Source organism: Hoplias malabaricus, chromosome 3 (genome assembly GCF_029633855.1).
Source record: "Hoplias malabaricus isolate fHopMal1 chromosome 3, fHopMal1.hap1, whole genome shotgun sequence".
NCBI lineage: Eukaryota > Metazoa > Chordata > Actinopteri > Characiformes > Erythrinidae > Hoplias > Hoplias malabaricus.
Window position 1 is genome coordinate 45507714 of NC_089802.1, and position 17212 is coordinate 45524925.

General features: G+C 40.0%; 1 protein-coding gene across 3 annotated transcripts in view; it reads right to left on the reverse strand.

The window, feature by feature from the left end:
• tox2 (TOX high mobility group box family member 2) overlaps window positions 1–17212 on the reverse strand; it is a 131168-nt gene that overhangs the window by 53089 nt on the left and 60867 nt on the right. For all 3 annotated transcript variants that reach the window (XM_066665426.1, XM_066665425.1, XM_066665427.1), the window contains one exon: window positions 14598–14657. In XM_066665426.1, coding sequence (XP_066521523.1) covers window positions 14598–14657 — 60 coding nt within the window. The remainder of the gene's footprint in view (window positions 1–14597; window positions 14658–17212) is intronic.

The following is a 17212-nucleotide window of genomic DNA, read 5'->3' on the forward strand; positions in this document are numbered from 1 at the left end:
TCTGCTTCTCAGGGTTTATGAGGTGTGTCAATAAGACAGACCAGGTGTGTGTATGTGTGTATGTGTTTGAGAGAGAAAGAAAGAGAGAAACAGATTCCTTCTCTCTCTAATATGTACTTATCTGCCTATAGAAGTCAAGTGACACGTGTGATTTATGCCTGTACAGCTTAACCTTGCGTGCGCACGCGCACACACACACACAGACACACACACACACACACACACACACAAAGCATGCTACTTATCTCTGATTCCCCGTATGTGTGTCTATGTGTGTGTGTATATGTGTGTGTCTCTCTTTATCGAAGCAGACGTTTGGGAGCGTCATCTGTTTTTATTTGGCTGGCGCTCGGCACACGTCATAAATTACCCCAAGACCAGACACACACTTCTGTGCCTGTGTTTGTATGAGTATAAAAAGCTTTCTGCCTCAATTTCAAGCACAAATCAGATGCATTCTGCTCACGTGTCATGTACAAAACTGGCACATGATTCTAAACGAGCAGTTTATGGGCTACAAGCCTGAAAATAATTCAGATTGTGTTTCTCCCTCGCAGAAATATCATCACTTTCCAAATATATTTCCATCAAATCTCCATTTGCTTTGATTTTTATTTTTCTGCATCATTTGAAAACAGCAGCTGGCCGTTACACTGCTAGGAAATGTCATGATGAATGAACCAATGCTCGAAAACGACTCTTTATATTAAGTTAACATTAAAAGTTAAGAGCGTTTCTGTCTTCCTTTGCAGAGCTGTCATTTTGGAGACAAAGCTGTCAGCTGTTGGAGGGAGCACGTGCACAGGCAAATAGTTTAGAAGCACTGGCACATGTGAAAGTATCATTTAAATGGCTTTAAAAAAATATGGCTGAAGGCAGTTGATATTGTTCTCTTAAAAAAATGATGGTAAGGAACAGATCTGCACGATCACTTCAACTGTACCATGTTCTCACAGTCTATGTTACTGTTTGCTGTGGTTTAGACCACAGTACAATGTGTGGGGGTAATACTTTGATTAACACTGCTGTCTCTTCGTCAATTAGCTATCATTTCTTGCTCATCTCTACATGTGACCCATGTGCTTGCTGCAGCAGCCCACACAAATATTTACCTATTCTCTGTTGACCACTGAAAACGTGGAACAGGTTCAAGTCTTCGCCGAGAGAAACTATTAATTAATCAAACTGGTAAATTCAAGTAAATTACAGCAGTTACTGTACAGGCTGATTATTATTAAGCCAGGGATATAGCTGTGAACACGGAGCCTACACACCATCTGCTGATACCCATATTTTTCTTTGAGCTTCAATGTGTTTTTGTGTGGCGTGTGTTTTTGTGTGACCGTTGGTGTGTGCACGCGAGTGTGTGTGTGTGTGTGTGTGCATTCTATCCTCTATTCTACACTCTAATAAAATATCTGCTGTTTCTGGCATACAAAGCAAGTCCACTGACACCAGAGTCATGTTACTGCAATATAATACACACACTCTCTCTCTCCGGTACTGTCTTCTGTGTTTCTCCTCTCTTTCTGTCTCTCTTTGTGTTCATCCTCTCTCTTATCTCGATTAGGACATTATTATTTTTGTATTAGAATATTTTCTAAACACTTTTCCACTGTGTGAACATTTCATGCTGAACGGCAAAACAGAATTGGAAACACATCCTTCTTACATTATTCAATAGTTCATTAATTTATTATCTGTAACACTTATCCAGCTCAGGGTCGCGGTGGGTCCGGAGCCCACCCGGAACCATTGTACGCAAGGCGGGAATACACCCTGGAGGGGGCGCCAGTCCTTCACAGGGCAAAACATACATTCACGCACACACTCACACCTATGGACACTTTTGAGTCACCAATCCATCTACCAACGTGTGTTTTTGGACTGTGGGAGGAAACCGGAGCACCCGGAGGAAACCCACACAGACATGGGGAGAACACACCAATAGTCACCTGGAGCGGGACTTGAACCCACCTGCTGTGCCACTGTGCTGCCTCTTCTTACATTAGCACACTTTAATATGAAGAATGTTTTATTCCTTTTGATATAATGTCCAAATTTTGAGATCTTACAATGTCATTATTTTTTTTTTGGGGGGGTGGGGGGGGGCTCTTATTTTGAAGCCTTGGAAATCACATTTTCGCTTCACACCAGTCGTCCATATTTACACCTCTCAACTGACTGCCTCACTTCAGTCTCAAGGTCAAGAGGTCACCTTCAACTGACTGGCCCCTGGCACGTGGTAACTTTTTTTTTTCACAGCTCATTAAAGATGTGTGAGAACTTGGGGTGTGAGTGTGATCTGATGACTTTTGACTACAGAAAGAAAGGCAACTGAATGTGATTCTGGAAAGCAGTGTGAATTATTTATAGAATTTAAAAACAGTTACACTTCTTGTTCATTTCTATATCAAAACAGACTCCAGAAACTGTGTCATTAAGTCTAATTAAGAGCACTGAAGAAAATTCAGTTTATAGAAGGTGTGTGATGACTACTTTTGGGGTTGAGTATTAAAGGTACAAGCTCTGCAGTGACTCAGGAGACATAATGGTGATTCTTCTAATAATAATAGCAGTGGAATTGTGTTCTCTGGAGTGAGTGACCCTCACAGCAATGTTCAAAAGTCTAGTTTAAAGCTGCAGGGTAGATGCTGTTATTTCACCTATTGATCCCTTTGAATTCAAGAGAAATGCTGGATGAGTCCATGTCCATAAACCTTTGGCCATAGAGTGTAGGTAATTAAAGCTTCACACAGAGCTCAGTCCATCTGGCATCAATAAAACTGCACTATCAAGGTTAGTTATGAAATTATAACTAATATTTGTCTTATACATAACAAAACAAGATTCAAAGAGATGCAATTAAAGAAGAGTGAACATGCAGAAGAAACAGTAAATAAGAGCAAATATGTTGAAGATAAATGAACAATGCAGCTCTTCTTTTCTGCTCTTCAACTGGACATGGCTCCAGTGTTAACAGGTCATTATAACTGCACAGTGGACTGGAAGAGAAATGCTACTCAAACGTTACAGAGAGAACAGACAGACAACCAACACAGAGAAGAATGGGACTAATGAAAAGAAAAGAGGACAAAGGGAAGGGGGATAGAGAGTGAGAGAGAGAGAGAGAGAGAGAGAGAGAGAGAGAGAGATAGATGTTTAACAGATGTTTAGCTGAAATAAATAAAGGTTGATTGAATTGCAGATTTGATGAGTTTATATTTATTCTCTAAGGACAATAACGCTCCAGAGAAAACTCAATATAATCTGTCAGCGATGCCAAGACTGGATAATGAATTACTGAATTATCTTTCATAATAATCAACAAATCAATCAGGAGAATAACTGTGTCTTTTGTTTATAGCAGAAATGTGTGTGTGCAAGAGAGAGAGAGAAAGAGAGAGAGGGAGGGTTCAGTTGTTCACTCTGATTTCTCCATCTCAGCAGAGAGGCTTATAATCGAACTTATTGCCTGACACGAAGCATTTAGTATTTCAGGATGACACACACACACACACACACACACACACACACACACATACATAGTGTGGCCACTCACAGAGAACACTCTGTAAAAACAAAATGTAGAGCATAGAGCACCAGAATCAGAATTCATCAGAAATATCCCCCTGAATAAAGCTGAATAATAGATTTTAAAATGATTTGATTTCTTTGGCTAAAACTGAAATATTTATTTTAAAAACAGGGAATAATACACATATTTTAGATGTTAGGCACCACATCAGCATACAAATTACTCACAGGTTCAGTCGTTCACTCACTCAGTTTGAGCAGGCTGACTACTCACCACTAGGGGTGTATATATATATATAGACATGTATATATATGAATATAATTTATATATAAAGAGCGTTTTGAGCTTCATAAAAGTAGTACTTCACATCCATTTTACAGTTTGCTTAACAAGTGTCATTTAATTGCCTCACTGTAGCTTGCGAAATGGGCTGGGTGAGGTTGAATTGCACTGGGGTAGATTGAAGAGCGGGTTGAAGGAGTCATACTGCCGAACCCTACACAGCACTACATATTTTAGTGTCTTCTTTGCTCCTGAGACATCTGATTGACTAATCAGCCTGTTAACAAACTCTTACTGGGTTCAGGTGAGTGGGAAAAAAGGTATAAAACTGTATTTAAAAAAGTAAATTTACTCAAACATTTTTTTAAATTTATTTCAAACATTTCTAATTGTATATGCTTTGCCCTGTTCCACAATTTCAGAAAAGAGGAAACTCTCCAAAAAATGACAAAAAAATGTTAATACTAATAAAAATACTAATACACATTTGAATGGCATCGTTCTCTACATGTTCAGGCTCTGAGCCAAAGGCTTGGTTTCCTTTGTTAGGCAGGGTCACATGAAATATTGCACAAATCACAAGCTATATTGAACTTTATGCCATAGAATATGAGTCTGACATACTTTCAAGGTCTTCTAATTAGAAGTCTGTGTATGAATGACTTCCTGAAATATCAGTGACGCTTGTTTGGCAAATGATTTGCAGCAAGTAGGTGTCTGGCAAAACTATGGCTTTTCTTGCTGTTTTATACTTGTGCTTATTTATAAAAGTTGATCGTTTTTTTTTTTTTACTTTCACTTCAGTGTTTTTCTGGCTTCATACAACTGCTACTTTTCATAAAGACTTTGGCACAGAAACACATACTTTCACTTAATGTAACTTCTCTTTTATCACCCATTTAATACCTTCATAATGTGAAAATCACATTGAACCCTGCACAATTGGGCCTGTGTGTGTTGGTAAACAGTCACTATTCTGTTTAAATTAACATGTTTCAATAAACAAATTCAGCCAATTAAAGATTGTGAACTTTAACAATGCACACAGTGACTGTAAGGACAATACAAAAGAAGACTGTTTAGGGAATTCATGAGGCTCTGTTGTGTCTAGTGTGTGTTTATTTGTGTGTGTGTGTGTGTGTGTGTGTGTGTGTGTGTGAGAGAGAGAGATATTTTGAGTGAAACATCTGAGTTTGAAATAAGTGTATAGTGACAGTCTGGTCCAAAGTGTGTATCTTTCTCCATTCTCCTACAAACACACACAGACTAAACACAATAAACAGAAAACAAAGTATATCTACAATAAACACTAATTTATTGTCCAGCTCTGTGTTTATCAGCCCTCTCCAGCTGTGTCTGTGTGTGTGTAATTGTGTGTGCGTGTTGTCAATGTGAACAGACACATTGTCAATGAAGTCTATATCTGTCCTCAGTCTGACAGTCACAGCTCTCTCAGCTCTTACACACCACAACTCAGCAGAGAACAGTCTACAAATCTGACTTTGCCATCCACACACAGCTGAGTTGAACGCTATACTGTAGATAAAAGTGGACAAACACATAACATCACAGTACTGTAAGATATTATTTGCAGGCTTGATGAGTTGCAAAAAAAAAAAAAAAAAAAAAAAACAGAAGAACACCGTGTCATTGAGGTGAAGCACTAAAAAAGGGAAGGAACTCTTTTATGACTTGATTTGCATCTAAAAGCACTTACAAAAAACCCCAGAAAATAGTGTATGCAAATGTAGGTACATGTTTATCATTGAACAGAAACTATATATGTGTGTGTGTGTAAAAGAAATATATGTGATAGATGGATAACAATAGATAATAGATAATATAATTAAAACATGATAGTTACCTACAAACTGCTGCAGAGTACCAATGTTGCTGGATGGCAAAATAAAGCCATGGACATCAGCTCTGAGTGCAAAGCAGATGAATAAGCAGTGACGTGTTTGTCTGTAAGGTTTTTAAACATTAAATTAATTCTATGGCTATTGAGAGAGTGTGGTGTACATACGGTAAACCAGTGCTTAAGTGTGTGGCCCAATAAAAGCCCATTTTAAAACAGCCGTCACATTCACTTCCAATCAGCAGCAGCAGCATTAAAGGAAGGCTGGGAATGGCCCTGGCAACCCGTAACCCTTAAGTAAACACACAGCTGCATTTGTTAGCAATCCGGTGTCAGAGAGGTATTCTAAACAGCCAAAGAGTGATGAGCAGAAATGTGTGGAGAAAGAGAGAGAGAGAGAGAGAGAGAGAGAGATCCAGAGGGAGGGAGAACATGCAGAGAGGAAAGAGAGAAAGAAATAAGACAGAGAGAACAGCACAGAAAGAATGAAACAGTGAAAGAGGGAAGAATGTAAGAGTTAAAAGAAAACTAGTGAGAGATGGATAAAGGGAGCAGAGGAAAGGGAAAAAATGAAAGATATACAGAGGGAAGAGAGAGAGAAAGAGAGAGAGAGAGAGAGAGAGAGAGAGAGAAAAGAGAGATGAGGGTTTTTGCTGTGGCATCAAATCTAGCTTGCCAGCCATCTCTCTCTGCTTTGTCTTCTGACTGCCTCTCTGCTTGGTCAGCGATCGGCTATAGAAATATTTTGGCAGGCTCTCTCTTTGTTTTCATTTCACAAAAGATGGAGAGAGGTGGGGTTGGAGGGGTGAGCACATACTTGCCTGCCTTTCTCTCTCTCTCTCTCCCTCTCTCTCTCTCTCTCTCGTTCTTTTCAATCTAAACAGCGGGAGGAAGTAGTAAATCACGGTAATGCACTCAGCCGTAATTCGGACCAGCAGGGAGAAAACACACACACACACACACACACACACACAGAAGTGCGCACATAGACACACACACACACCTCTGTACAAAACGGCGGGAGTTTACTGGCGGTATGGTGACTCTTTAATCAGTGAAAATAAGCCAATGATATGAAATCCCCAATCATAGCCAATCAGGAGGCTTCCTGTCAGTCACAGTAGACTGCAAATTCCAATCAGAGACTTGTAAAAGTGAGCTAAAGTCAGTGTACCTACACACTGTGGCCCATCATAAAATTATACACTATATACATTAGAAGCCAAACGACAGCAACCAGTACCAATCACAGCCTCTCTGATCAGTGCTAAGTCATGAGAGAGAACGTGAGAGAAGCTTGTCTCTGAAAGAAGGACACACATTATTAATGCAAACTCTGAACAACACCTCTGACAGAACACGACTCTAAATTGCTGAGTGTGAGTGAGTGTGAATCTACAATCTACTGAAAAATAAGAGTAAATCTTTAGGGCTAACACAGCAAGCATGGCTATACATACCAGGCCCTTTGGTGGTGGTACATGAGTCTAATGTCACCACGCCTACTGCCAGACGTCAGCAAGACGGGTATAAACACAGCTGCATTGGGCTGTGGAACAACTTATTACACTGGGATAAGTTGGTGTAGCATGTGGAGTGGCTGAATCCGCCATCAAATCCTCACTGAAATTTTGAAAAATCTAAAATAAAGTCTTTCCAGAGGTTTAGATGCTGCTGCTGTTGCAAAAGAGGAGGGAGTTCTTATTAATACTCTTCATTTAAGAAACTATTAAATGCCATTAAAAAGCATTTTATGTTCAAACTTTGGCTAAATGGAACCTGTAAAATGCTGGGAATGTAAGTTGCTTCTTGTGTTAATTCAGTCAAAACAGAGAAAAGGTTTTTCTTTAAGTAAAGAAAACGAACCCCAAATATATAAATAAATATATAAATCCACCACCAGCAGCCAATATGGGAGTAAATAAATCTAATCAGAACTGACCATAAAAATTCATTCCTAGGTGCACAGGGAAGGGGGGGGGGAACTACCCTTTGCACACAGCTCCCAGTGCACACTTCCACGAAAATGTCATTTCCACAAATGTGAAGCCAGAAATATCATCAAAAGCTTCACATCAGCATACGACATAATGTAGCAAAACATATTTGCATATGAAATCTGAGTGTGCCTCGTGTTATCCAGCTCTATTCATAAATGACCTTTCCTCGTTCCTGTCACATGGTAAAGGTAGATTTCTCCAAAATAAGATTAAGTCATTCACAGTTCCTGAAAAAGGCCCATAGAAGTTAGCTGACCATTAGGTAGCACATGGCACAGACATCCCATAGCCACACACACACACACACATACAGCCTGTATTATCCAGTGCTGGGTTGCTAATAACTGAGCTGCTAACATTCTCCTACAACTGTGTTGAGGTCTTGAAGGCAGCTGTAGATGTGGTGTTGTTTGGCTTCTCAAGCTAGAAGTTAGCTAGCACTAGAGAACAAAGGCTACACCACTCTACAGTAATAGAAACACAGGCCTATCACAGCTACTAGTGAGAAATGTTACATTTGTAAAAGAGTGGTTTACCCAAAACCTCACTGGGTTGATTACAGCATGGCCCTGGCATAAGCAGCACTGCCCACACCAGTTGTGCTTTCAGACGGCTGTGGAGTCCCAGCTTTATATGCTGAGGCATTAATGATAGGGCCAATGCTTAGACCACTGTGTCACTAGCATCTAGTTCAACTACAGCTTGCTTGGCTGTGTCGACATGAAAACATTCGGATTGGAAACTTTTTCAATATTTGAACCCAACAATTATGTAAAAGTAGGATAAACAAACCTGTCCCGAACTTATTCAGTTTTTTCCCATCAGTTGGCACAACCTTTTTACTTCTATAGCCAACTTCTCTTCAGCATTTCCCTTTCCCCTCCCTCCCTCTCCCTCTTCCCTTTCTCCGTGCTCTGCTTTCTCAATCAGGAGCCCTACTTGGCAGCCGGAGCTCAGAGGACCCGGTCGGCAATCAATAAAACCTTGTTTCACTAATTGCGAGATTATAATCTATGCCGCTGCCTCGGCTGCATGTCCAAACAGCAAGGCCATTAGAGAATTATTCCTACTATGTACCGGGGCCAAGCATGCTAATGCTATTGCTAATGCTACTGCTGATTTCCTGCATAGATAACAGGCACAAGCAAAGATCCAGGCTTCAGGCGTTCTCACAGAAGTCAGTGGATCGGTGAAGGCTATTCTTTTATAAAAGCAAGCAAGTATCCAGCCTAGAACTGGCATAACACTTGTGAATATTATGTAATAACGACTGGAGGTAAAAGAAGACTTATGACTTTAAAAAAGTCTTTAAAAAAGACAGAATATGAATTTCTTAGTGAACCATGGTCCTGCGTCTACACATCTGTTAGTCTCCTGTCACTCAGTACTCATGATGTATTATCACAGTTTTTATTAAAAGGAAAGATGTTAAATGACTGCTCGTTTCCAGTAAAGATGCAAAAATGCCCAGACTGGCCTTCGATCATTAGGTTCTGGATTGCAAATGCATCAAAGTGAATCCAAAAACATTTCCATATCCCCTCTAGCCAACACTTGGCACTGAGCATTGTGACCTTAGGCTCATGTGCAGCTGCACCAGAGTGTCCCATTATGCAAGCCTTGTAAACACAATAATACATCTGTGTCAGCTTTTGATGAACCTTGCAATAGCAGAGTACACAAAATATAAGGAGTGCCCACTAGTGTTTCAACATGTTGTTAACTGAACCAAATAAACGAATGAATGAATGAATGAATGATTGTAACTATGAGACTCTTAATACAGAGATGCAAGAAGGGAAGCGACAAAGGTTGGTTACAAGTTGTTTACACTAAAGATGTTTTATGGAAAGTTGAAATCTGTGAGGTAGAATTCAGCAATATGCAGCAGATCCAAGTTCTAATGTATAATGAAGGCTTTTTCTTCACCATCAGTTCCTTGTCCATATTGTCTGTGTGCCTCTTAATTCAATTCTCTCTCTCCTTCTCTCTCTCTCTCTCTCTCTCTCTCTCGTTTGGTCGAGATCGATCACTTCTTGGCGGGAGGTCAGCTCTCAGTGGGCTCCAGACTCTTTTGTTCACGGCGTTGCTGCCTGACCTTGAGCACACAGAGGGCTCATTAGGAGCCAAGAGGAGGTCACCTCTCCCCTCCAATCAGACAAGGCCAAAGGTCACTGCAGGACAGCCAGGGTCAATGCGGAGACTCAGAGGAGTACTGATGTACCTGAACTGAGAACAGAGCTAGCACATGAGAGGCTGTGTTTCTGTACCGTATGTGTGTGACTTAAGCACTGTATATGGGTCAGCTTAGAGGAAATACTTTTTTTTCCCCCCACTCTAATCTCTACTCTTTATCTCTTACTGACAGAAGGCCTGGAGGGATATTTTTTCTGTCAGCATAAGGCCCCACACATTGTACATCAACACCATGACTTCCTAATTATGGCTGCATTTAATCTGATGTGTTAGGCCTTCAGTACATCTACTGAAGACCTTCCCTATGAGAGAGGGAGTTTGTCTAAGTCTACGCAGAAAATACATGTAAAAAAATAAAATAAAACCAAACCTTCCAAAGCAAACATTAATAACAAAATAAGGTGATTCATCAACACACCACAATTGTGAGGATCCTATTACATAAAAATAAACTAGAACTTACAGATATATAAGTTTCATAAGAGCCATTTTTGATGAACAAGGCCATTAAAGTAATTGAATGAATGAATGAATGAATGAATTACACTCACTCAGTTACAGCTGATTTTGATACAGGTGAATATCAGGTCACACAGAAATGGAAAATATTAAAGATGGTGTCTGTAATCAAATGTGCCATTGTTTGAAACAGTTATGCTAACGTTTCCTGAGAAACTGCACAGCATTTCGCCTTCATGTTAACCCACATTCAGTGCTACAGCAGCCACCATTATATTTCAGGGAAGTCATACAGTAAAAGCCTTATGGTAAAATCCTTCAGTGTAATAAGGAATGGATTGAAAATGTAATGACTGGCCAAACAGAAGCAAACATGGACAGAGAGGAGAATAGGAAAGAGAGAGAAGGCTATTTGTTTTGAGTTGATAAAACAGAAAGACATTCGGAGCATGTTTTGATTGTTCGCTTCCCTGAAAGCATTGCTTTGGTCTTTCTGTCAAGAGCATTACAAAGAGAGAATGTGTGTGGGTGCCTGTGTACGCATGCATGTGTGTGTGTGTGTGTGTGTGTGTCAGGAACATTACAGCAGTAAAAGGAAAATCAGCCTGAACTGCCTGAACTTGGTCAAGCGGAGGAGAGAGGAAGACAGATGTCAAATATAACAGACCCTGAGTAAACAGCTAGAAACAAAAGGAGGGAGAGAGGGAGAGAGAGGTATAGAGAGGGAGTGAGAGAAAGAGAGCAAGAGAGAGAGAAAGATAGAAATAAAGATAGAGAGAGATCTGATAAACTGAAAAAAAGAGGAGCCTAGGCAATTTCTCTCTCTCATGAATAACATAAGAATCCTTCTATCAGGTCATAAAGATAGAACAGCAGTAGCAGAGATGGAGGCAGCAGTATGTTTTACTGAAACATACCAATATCCTTCTCGTTCTTTTATGCCTTTTCCATTTTCTAGCCGTTTTCCGTCGGGAAGAGACATGAATTACTGTCGTTTATTTCCCCCGGCCATTTTCTGAGTATTTTTAAATCAGAGTACTTCTGCTTTTACCTGAGTCCATTTGGAGTCTTTTTATTCTTTTAACTGATCACTATTTTACCTACATGTTTACAGTCTGAGTGTCCATAGTACCCATACTACCCTCCATATCTACAGCATATCAGGACGTTCCGTACCTTACACCATTAGACTGAAATGCAATACAGCAATGCAATGATTGGCTGACTAAATTACAATCCACACCCTCTGTCCCACACTGACTATAGCCATTTCTTAATACGTGCTCTTGTCTATGCTTGTGTTCTCGTGTTCTTGGAAAACGTCACCAGTCTCAGCCCAAGTACTGTTCCACATTTTAAAGGCCACATCTAGCCAAGGACAGCTCAAATACCCAAATGTGTTCTTGCTCCGCCCGTATTATGGAGGATGCACTGGGACATGACTTCTGTAGAATTGAGAGAGTCAGATATCCCAGAATGCATTTCGCATCAACCTCAGCGCTATTAATTTTTTCGTGCCACGGAGACTGTGACTCATTAAGCATGCCTGTATTCCAATTACATAATGCTGCGTTCAGGTGCTCATCGGAAGGTTGTATGAGTAGTAAATATGACTTCACTGCATTCGGGAGCTTGGCTAAAGATCCACCCACTGTACACAACATGTCCCCAAAAAGTGATTTATCATTAAATAACAACTAAACGGTTTTTGAGTAATGACAAAACTGATCATAATATATGGCTTTTATTTACAGAAAACATGCATAATTAAACTATTCAAATGCATATTTGCCATTTACTCCTGGGAAAGAGGTAAAAGGTGGCGATATACAGGGGTTGGACAATGAAACCGAAACACCTGGTTTTAGACCACAATAATTTATTAGTATGGTGTAGGGCCTCCTTTTGCTGCCAGTACAGCGTCGATTCGTCTTGGGAATGACATATACAAGTCCTGCACAGTGGTCAGAGGGATTTTAAGCCATTCTTCTTGCAGGATAGTGGCCAGGTCGCTACGTGATGCTGGTGGAGGAAAACGTTTCCTGACTCGCTCCTCCAAAACACCCCAAAGTGGCTCAATAATATTTAGATCTGGTGACTGTGCAGGCCACGGGAGATGTTCAACTTCACTTTCATGTTCATCAAACCAATCTTTCTCCAGTCTTGCTGTGTGTATTGGTGTATTGGTCGTCCTGATACATGGCACCGCCTTCAGGATACAATGTTTGAACCATTGGATGCACATGGTCTTACTGGTGCAATGTGCAATTAATGAAGATTGGCCACCAGGCTGCTCCAATTTAGCCATGAAACCTCCCACACTAAAATGACAGGTGTTTCAGGTTCATTGTCCAACCCCTGTACGTCACATCTTGTAAACATGTGTATCATCTAGAATCTCGAGTTTACCCGTGGTAAATACGACTTTTCGGCCGCCGTTCGGGTGCAATTTACAAGTAGGAAAAATGGCATTTCCCAGTTTCCCACATCACTCAATCGCAGCATAACTAGTACGTGTGGCAGGTTGAACTTGACATACTTTGTATTGAGAAATAGCCTTTGAGAAGTTAAGGCAGTTCAGTCTGTAATTTAAATAAATGTAGCAAAAATTACCACTTAGAAATCAGTATTCCAACATTTAAATAATACCCAACCCTTCTGTAATGGAAGTAAGGCTTTGTTTTCTAAATTTTTAGAAGGAAAAATTTGTGTCTCAAAAATGCTAACATTTTAAGGAGAAAAAAAAGACAGGTCTCTCTGAAGCTACCCATAATGCCATGCTCTGGCATCAGCAGAACTGTAACGTCCTGGAGGCTATTCAGTGAGGATACTGTGTGAGTACAGATTGAATTTTTTTTTATCTAATTAAAAAGAGTACAAGATAAGAATACTTTCTTTTTTTGAAGATAAGGAACTTGTTTTATGATTGACGTTGATGAATGCAAAGTAAGTATTGTGAATATATCTCGCACTAATCAATATGAAAATCAATCTAATACCTATGCCAATTTTGGAAGTGCCAAATAAATTCAGATAACTGATCACAATGGATGATAACAGTTGCATTTTAGTTAAAGACATTGACTTCAAAGAAGTGTCATTTCTTGTATGATGTGCAGTGTGTGTGATGGACTGATGAGCGAGAATGAGAGAAGTAGAACTCTCTTGCTCTCTCTCCTTCTGTTTGTTTAATAGGGGAGAGATACAACTAATTCAGCAAATCCCCAAACACAAACACAACCATATGCCCTACCATGTGTTCCACACAGCTGTGTGCGTGTGTGCCTCAACCAATGTGTGTTTGTGTGTGTGTGTGTGCCTCAACCAATGATATCATGCATTCATTTTTTTAATATAAATTAGCATTTGCTTCAAAATTCTCCACATACAGAGAAAAACTGAGAATTTTCCCATAAAGCCATGGGGTGATACACTATGTGAATGTATGATGTGGTATACATTGTATTCCAATCTGCCATAACATTACAACCACCTCCTTGTTTCTTCACTCATTGTCTATTTTATCAACTGCTCTAACCCTATATTTCCACGTTGTAGTTCTACAATTACAGACTGTAGTCCATCTGTTGCTCTGCATACTTGTTTAGCTCTCTTTCACTCTCTCTTTCAATGGTCAGGACCCACACATAACCCCCACAGAGCAGTTATGATTTGGCTAGTGGATCACTCTTAGTGCTGTACTGACATGGTGATGATGTGTTGGTGTGTGTTGTGCTGATAGGAATGGATCAGACACAGCAGTGCTGATGGAGGTTTTAAACCCCTCAGGATCTGGACTGAAAATAGGCCACTAAATAAAAACATCCACTACCAAATAAATACCTGCTCCGTGGTGGTCCTGATTGTTGAAGAACAAAGGCTGGAGCAATAGTCTTTACCTGTAGAACTACTATGTGTATGTCTACAGTTAGTAAACTATAAGAAGTGTAGAAACAAGGAAATGGTAGTATTGTTATGGCTCATGGGTGTAGAGAAGTGTGAGATATGCATCAGACTCAAAGGCTTTATTCACATCTGAAGAGCGGATATTTCTTTGTTTTCTTCTTTTATTTATTTTTATTTTTTTTTTGGGTGAGGGGGGATTTAGCATTTAGCATCTTTGAATTAACACTTCTGTTCATTATTTGGCTTTATTAAATCTTTGTAATGATTCTTGCTAGTGTGCTTCCCTTTATTTGGTACCGTTCTGACCAAGTTCTTACAGAATATCCAGAACGTGTAATAAATTAAAATTGAGTCTTACCTGACTCGGGGAAAGGAACTCTTGGTTGTTTTCATTCATGTACATGTTTTCACCATCAAACTGGAGAGAGAGAGAGAGAGAGAGAGAGAGAGAGAGAGAGAGAGAGAGAGAGAGAGAGAGTTTGTCAGAAGTGTTGTACTGGATTTATTTGATCAAAACACATCACCACAACACTACATTAGCACTGTGATGAGCAAATGAGCATTGCTCAAGTGGAGAACTGAACCCCATTCAGACTCATTAATTTTTTTTTTGTATTTTCAAGCCTTTTAAGAGCTATTCTATACATACATCTAAACATATAAACATCTAAGAAACATCTAAAAATAGGCAATCATTCCCAAACTTCCCCACAGGGTGAAACATACAACATGACTTCACAGAGTTCAACTTCAGGGCAGATTTGTTACAGCACTGAACTGAAGTACTGAATTAATTAATATTCTATAGTCAGTCCTACATTTCTGCTGATATATATATATATATATATATATATATATATATATATATATATATATATATATATACACAAACATACATATACACACAGAGAGAGACACAGAGAGCGAAAGAAAGAGAGAGAGTTTTCTCAGAAGCTCCCATAGCTCTACAGTTGTAATTACAGTTCATTAGCTAAGGGGTAATTAGGCCAGTCAGGGGTGTGGAACAATGTGTGTGTATAAGTGTTTGTGTGTGTGTGTGAGAGAGAGAGAGAGAGAGAGAGATAGAGAGAAAGAGAGAACGAGAGAGAGAGAAATACACTTGTGTCACGTAAGGTGACTGCAGGGGGTGTCAGAAACATGGAAGCATTAATTACACCAGCAGAGCCTTGTGTCATATACACCCCCACACACACACGCTTCACACACACAGTGTAGCTAAAAGGGCAGAACGGCCTTTAGCTCTACCACTCACTCCCAGGGCAACCTCTGACACAGCAGGGCAGCCCAGTCAGTGTGTGTGTGTGTGTGTGTGTGTGTGTGTGTGTGTGTGCATATGTGTGTCTGAAAGCATCCAAGTGTGTGTGTGTGTGTGTGTGTGTGTGTAGAGGCGCGAGACAGGGAGTGATTAACACTCGGGCTTTGGCCAGAACACACAGCTTGGAATGTTTCAGCCTCTCACCAGATCAAATGTGAGTGTGTGTGTGTGTGTGTGTGTGTGTTCGTTCCAGCAGCTGACTGCTTGTGTTTATTATGTAATTTGCAGACAAAAGCCTGAGATTACAGATATTAGCCAAAAACAGCAGCATGTGTTTTCTTCTTTCCTTCTTGGAGAGGAATGAAAAAAACAGGTGCAAAGGCAAAACTGTAGCAGGTTAACTCTGAACACTCACTTTAGAACCATGTAACAAAAGCTAGACCGTACTTTAATGCTCATTTGAAACTAATGCTTATCATTAATTCATTGTTATCTTTAGAGTAGCCGATCTGTGATAAATAAGATGCATAATAACTTCAGATTAATACTGTTGTTGATGGAGTGCTGTGGGTTATTTGAGTGGAGCACTCATTAAGAACTTTTAAGGCCCATTGCTATTCATTTACAGAGAAACCAGATCATTTCAATATTCCATTTTCCAAACTGTTGATTAGATGTGAACACTATGTGGCCAAATGTGTGAAACACACACCCACATTTCTTCAGAAACCAAGAGTATGAATAGTTATTTTCAGTTGCTACAGTAACACCCACTGTTTTCAGAAGGCATTACATTAGATGTTGGGACATTCCTGAGAGGATCTGGTGGTAACCAGGCAAAAGAATATGAGTGAGGACTAGTGCTGATGTTCTGGACCCCAAGTACCGGTCCAAATCATTACAGTGATATCAGAAGCTATTCCATCACCCGGAGCACACCCAATCAGTTGGGGTTAAGCATTACTGCGATGTAATACCGCTGCACGAGTGATAATGCAAAAAGCTGCAATATGCAAATGAGCCTCCTCAAGACTACCGCACACCGGACGTGACGTGCCAGTTTTACGTCAAATAAATGCAATGAAAGTATTGTGATATCCTGTTATTAAGAAAACAGAACAGACTTTAAGAAAGACATTGATATGAAAGGGTTAAATTCACCACAACAAGAATTATACATTTCGTGCGGTCATAAGATTGCAGAGTGATTACAATACTGTATTTTGTCCATAAAGTGCTGCCCTACTTTTTAGTACAGGCAAAAATGTAATTAGCGAGTCCTAGACAGAAATGTGTGTGTGTGTGTGTGTGTGTGTGTGTATGATAAGAGCACAGCTCCTTTGGCACAAGTGTAGAGCTGTATATTTTTGTGTTTCTGCTCAGGTGTCCTAATGCTCTTACATTTGTTGGCTGGGTGTGAACTGTGAGTGTGACATTGGAGAGCAACACCTCCACAACAAGATGGCTGCCACCAGCAACTTCTCTTAACAAAAGCCACATGAAATGGTACATTATAAGTGTGTGTGTGTGTGTGTTTGCACTCTCATGTCTGGTTTAAATTTAGCGCTTGAAATGAGAGCACCCCACACACACACACACACACACACACACACACACACACACACAAACACACCACTACAATCTCTCTCTCTCTATCTCTCTCTCTCTCTGTGTCTCTTTTCTATCAGTCTCCTTTT